Source organism: Coffea arabica, chromosome 11c, assembly GCF_036785885.1.
Source record: "Coffea arabica cultivar ET-39 chromosome 11c, Coffea Arabica ET-39 HiFi, whole genome shotgun sequence".
Classification (NCBI taxonomy): domain Eukaryota; kingdom Viridiplantae; phylum Streptophyta; class Magnoliopsida; order Gentianales; family Rubiaceae; genus Coffea; species Coffea arabica.
The window spans coordinates 31,553,627-31,559,190 of NC_092330.1; the positions used below are offsets into that span (position 1 = coordinate 31,553,627).

The 5,564-nt window shown below is 32.8% G+C and overlaps 1 protein-coding gene across 1 annotated transcript; it reads left to right on the forward strand.

Moving 5' to 3' along the window:
* Nucleotides 1-3,401: 3,401 nt before the first annotated feature.
* LOC113716389 (UDP-glucose iridoid glucosyltransferase-like) lies at nt 3,402-5,313 on the forward strand. The gene is made up of 2 exons (XM_027240696.2): nt 3,402-4,116; nt 4,250-5,313. The coding sequence occupies exons 1-2, from the start codon at nt 3,633-3,635 to the stop codon at nt 5,218-5,220; spliced, it is 1,455 nt and encodes a 484-aa protein (XP_027096497.2). The 5' UTR covers nt 3,402-3,632; the 3' UTR covers nt 5,221-5,313.
* The last annotated feature ends 251 nt before the right edge of the window (nt 5,314-5,564 follow it).

Sequence of the window (5,564 nt, forward strand, 5' to 3'; positions counted from 1 at the left end):
TCTTTCCTTCTCCTTCCCAGTTATTATCTCTATATACCCAACTTTTAGAAGATTGAAGATATTAGTAGGTTCTTCTCGTGGTAAGTAGGGGTATGCATCAGAATCGAAATTGGTAATTCGAAACTTTGAATTCAAAATTTTTTGAAATTTTGGAATCAGAAATTCCGACCGAATTCAAATTCATTCTGAATTCAATTTGAAATTGAGTAAATTTTGATTTCACCGAATTCAGGAACCTTTTTTTTTTCCTTTATTTGATTTCAAACATAGAAACATGGAATATTATATATAAAAAAATATTGTATAAAAATATTATATAGATAATGTTATATATATTATATATATAAAAAATACCGAATTTGAAATCGAATACCGATTTCGAATTGTGAATTCAAAATCGAATATTTCGATTTGACAAACCCCAATACCGAATTCAAACCAAATTCACATATTTTGAAATTGGAAAACCTTATTTTCATTCCGAATTTCGAATTACCGATTTCAAAAATTTCCAGTCGGTAAATCGAAATTTTTCGATTTTACATACTCCTAGTGGTAAGTAATTTCTTTGCTTCTCTATTTTCTTAACATAATTACATAATTAGTCATTTTTTTTGCTGCTCTTTTTTTTTTAGCTTTGAACCATCAACAGTAGCTTTGTTAAACTTGGTGGAAAATTATGTGACTTTAGCTAACAAATAAAGGGCAGTCACAACTGTACCAGGACAACAAATTTAGGCACTAAAATCAATGATAATGTAAAATAATCAGAACTTTTGAATAGTATTTCACACTTTAAGTTCATAAATTTGTTGCATTTTTAAGGGATAAATTGTTGTACGAGTGCATATGTAGAGTAAGTTGTAGACGCTCCCAAACCTTGGCTTATTAACCTGCAAATCCTTAGTGGGAAGCTCTTGACGAAGTAGCAAATAAACGGAAGAAAACTGTTTCTAATGCTGGAGATTTCAATCCAATATTTTCATTAAAGGTTTAGAATAGATTATTGTAGTTTTGGTTATTCCATTTTTTTAAATCACTTCTCAATTAAGCAGTGAATTTACTTTGTTTTAATTCCACTAATATTTCAAATGGTCTGTTTTGTCATTTAGAAAATTTTTTCCTTATTAATAGTTTTCCAAAACTAAAGACATCACCTTTTAAACGTTAAAATTCATTAATTATGGTAACTTTATTCATGTTAACGGGCACCCATTAGCTGAACTGCTAAACAAATAATATGTTCATCTGTACATGCTTCATGCCTTAAATAATTAGTTTTTATATGTTTGTTTCCATAACTTAATTCAACAGGTATAAACATTAATCATAGAACCAAAATTCCTGTTTTGGTAATGTGAAGTTTAGAAGTAAGAACTATGATAATAAAAGTGAGGAGCGATGAATATCAGTTTTTAAGGAAAAAATAAAAATTTAGATGTACTTATAAGTTTTCCTTTTCCTTTTGTGAAAAAATATAGTTTACAACCTCATTTTGAAATACCGAATAAAAAAAGATGTATTACTGAACGGATACAAATTATAATTAGTTCAGAATTGTTTTTCGTTTGAAATGAATTTGAACAGTGTTTGAGAAATCAAGAAGAAAATTTCTTTCTAATATATAATAAATATATGTGAATGTATGGAACTTAAAATTGGGAATTGTGATAGAAGAAAGTGAAGAGTTAAATAAGTGTATTCATATGGGGTATTATGTATTATCTTTGGGATTTGCAAATTCTGGTTATTATTTTGAATATTAGTTGTTCAATAAAAATAAAAGCTTTGACGTACTTTTTCATTTTCCAAAATGAAATCTATGACCAAATTTTAGAACACTCATGATCAATGAAAGAAATACATATTATTGAATATAGTTAACTGAGAATGTGTGAAAAAGTATTTCAATTAGAAAATTATGAGAATTTTGATCTTCATTTGAGCATCAAGTTGACATATTTCTCTTTTTGCGTAATAAAACTGATACCAATACGTGAAAATTTGATATATTGGGTTTTGTTGCTGTTTGCATTATAGCGGATTATATATAGTTGATAATTGTGACCGCCAAATCTAAAGAAAGCATTTTATTTTGTGTTTGTTCTTGATAATTTTCTGAAAATCTATGGAAAAATTACTGTGTTGTTAAATAAAAATATTCATATTATCTTTTTAGACGTGTATCTTTTGTAACATTAAGTGCTATATTAACTTTAGGTAAACTTTCTACGTACTAACAATGTATATAGGAGCAGATGTAGAAGTAAACCACATAATATAAGTTCAATTGTGAAATTCAATTTTAACATATATAGCATACAACAACACCAGTTTGTGTAAAACATTCTTAATAGAGGTGGCAATTCTCAATACAATCCGAAAATACGAATTGAACCAAAACCAAATTATCGGATATGGGTTTACTCTTCACTAGTTTGGGTTAAAATCAGGTCAGATCCAAATAATCCGCCAAGCAAATAGATCCAAATCAGGTCAACCCATGTTTGACCTGTTTGACCCATCTAACCCGTTAAATGTGTAAGCTTGTAATTTAATAAATAAATTGGAGGCATAAAGCAAATTAAAAAATTTAACCAATTTTCATGCACATAGGAATAAATTATTTGGATAGCTACAAAATTTTTTTGAACAGTGGAATTTTGGTCACTCAACAATTAATAGTACATTTTTAACCATTAAACCGTTAAAAATATAAAATTTGAATAATTTAATCTAATTCCATCGTTAATTCTGCCAAATCTAATTATTAATAGTATGTCTCGTAAATTGTGCGAACCCTTAGATCTAGTAGAGTTAATAGTGGAATTAAAAATATAAATTTTGAATAATTTCATCTAATTCCATCGTTAATTATGTTAGATCTAATTATTAATAGTATGTCTCGTAAATTGTGCGAACTCTTAGATCTAGCAGAGTTAATAGTGAAATTAGATGAAATGGTCCAAAATTTATGCTTTTAATAGTTCAGTAAGTAAAAATATACTATTAATAGTTGAATGATCAAATCTCAACTATTCAAAAATTTCAAAGGCTACTCGGATAACTTTTCAATTTCCACACACATATAGGGATATAAAAAAAGTATGTACACACATTTACGTATACATTATCTGTGCGTGTTTGTCTTATTATTCCAACTGCTTATTTTTAAATTGTTTGCCGACGCCTTATGTTTTGTTTTCGTTTCATTAACAATTCAAGTGTAATTACATTTTTCATCTACTATTCTGTCCAACCTTCACACCCTTTTTATAATTGCGAGGCCATCCCTAGTATTTGTCAGTCCCTCGCTTACCTACCCCATACATTTTTTATTCACTTTTTCCTCTCCTCGTTCATATGCACATTATTCCATGCCCTTCGGGCTTCCATCCCCAAATTCACGCACACGTGCCTTGCATTAATGACGAGCTCTTATAGGAACGGTCCAAGTGTTCCTACCATAAATGGATCCATGAACCAATATGCAGCTTTCTGCCATGAGCCAAACCAATCTTAATTTGACTCCCCAAGTCGCTATAATACCTGTTAAGTTCCAGACCTGGAGATAAAGTCAGGAGATTGAACTTTATCATTTCATCAGTTTTGTAGGATCTGTGGAGAGAGAGATGGAACAAAGCAGAACTCAAAAACACACAGTAGTGTTAGTTCCATTGCCCCTTCAGGGGCATATGACTCCAATGCTTCAGCTGGGGAGTATTCTTTACTCTAAGGGGTTCTCCATCGTAGTTGCACACTCTGAATTCAGACCTCCCAATCCTCTGAACCATCCTGAATTCATCTTTCACCCCTTGTCGGACGGTTTATCTGGTTATCAGGCCTGTATCGACAATTTAATGCATCTCATATTAGCTATCAACAGCAACTGCAGAGCACCTATGGAGGACTACATGGTTCAACTCATGGAAGATCAGAAGCTGCAGGGCCACCAGGTTTCTTGTATAATATATGATTCCCACTTGTGCTTTGTTGATTCGGTTGCTACTCATCTAAATATTCCAGGCATTATTTTAAGGCCTGATATGGCCGTTTACATGCTAGCTTTTCGCTACATCTGCCAACTTGAAGCAGAAAATCGTATTCCTTTTCCAGGTAAATAGCAAACTATTGGTTTAATATCTCATTAAAAAAAAATCTTTACATGAAAACTTTGAGTCCTTTAAGCTATAAGTTAGTCATTTTTTGAACTTCTGGCGGCAAAAAATTGAAATATTGTAATTCACAGAGTCCAGGCTGCTGGACCCTGTACCAGAGCTCGATCCTTTGAGGTTTAAGGATTTACCCCATCCAATTACTAAAGAAATACCCGAATGGATTATGGATTTCTTCGCTTCTTCAGTCAATATACGCTCTTCTGTGGCCATCATTTTGAATACAACAGATTGTCTTGAGCATTCAACCTTATCACGGCTTCAGCAATGTTACAAAGTTCCATGCTTCCCAATTGCGCCTCTCCACAAGTTGGGAGCTGCAGCCACATCTACAAGCTTCCTGGAAGAAGACCAAAGATGCATTCATTGGCTCGAAAAGCAACCTTCAAATTCAGTGCTATATATAAGCTTGGGCAGCATAGCATGCGTAAATGAACAAGAGCTAACAGAAACAGCTTGGGGACTGGCAAACAGTGGCATTCCATTTATATGGGTTCTTAGATCAGATTCTATGGATGGATCTCAGTTGGAATATAACTTTCCTGAGGGCGTCAAAGCATTACTAGGAGAAAGAGGCCTGATAGTCAAATGGGTACCTCAGAAAAAAGTTTTGGCACATAGCGCTGTGGGGGGATTTTGGAGCCACTGTGGCTGGAATTCAACAATAGAAAGCATCTGCGAAGGCGTTCCAATGATTTGCAGACCACATTTTGCAGACCAATTATCAAATGCAAGATACTTGACATATGAATGGAAGGTAGGCCTGGAAATTGAGAATGTGCTGGATAGAGGGAGCATTGAGAAATCTATAAGACGACTAATGGTTGATGCAGAAGGCAAAGAAATGAGGCAAAGAATGTCAGTGATGAAAGATAAACTAGAAGCTGGTTTGCAGAAAGGTGGTTCTTCTTACGAGTCCTTGAATGACTTGACAGAGTTTATCTCCCAACTTCCAAGCATGGTTCAAGAAGTTAAAGTTGATGATCCAGCAACTTCAGTCAGTAATAATTTAATCCAGTTTGAAGGGCTAAAAAATTTGGTTTAGTTCTTGGGGTGCCCAATGTGGCAGGCTGAATTTGCATATTAAGGTTTCATTTCGTCTCAACTTCTAATTTCAGAATCAAATTTGTTTTGGCTACCTCCTTTGTTCCCGTAATTTTGACATTTTGGAAATGTGATATATAATCCGAGTTTTGTTCCTTTAAAAGTGATGTAGCATTTGGTGTTTGCAGGTGCTGCTGTGAGTTTGAGGATTATGTAGTTTTTTAAATTGCATTTTGTGCTATTATGTAGTTTGAGGATTATGAGGGGGAGAAAACTAACATTTTTAAATTTTTTTTATAGACTATTTTAAAGTTTCAAAAAAAATTGCATCCCTTCAGCTAACCA

What these genes read in the sequence shown, in the direction of transcription:
- LOC113716389 (XM_027240696.2), top strand. Translation starts at nt 3,633, where the DNA reads ATGGAACAAAGCAGAACTCAAAAACACACAGTAGTGTTAGTTCCATTG. An exon ending in AAATCGTATTCCTTTTCCAG is followed by an intron (nt 4,117 to 4,249) that starts GTAAATAGCAAA and finishes TGTAATTCACAG; the next exon opens with AGTCCAGGCTGCTGGACCCT.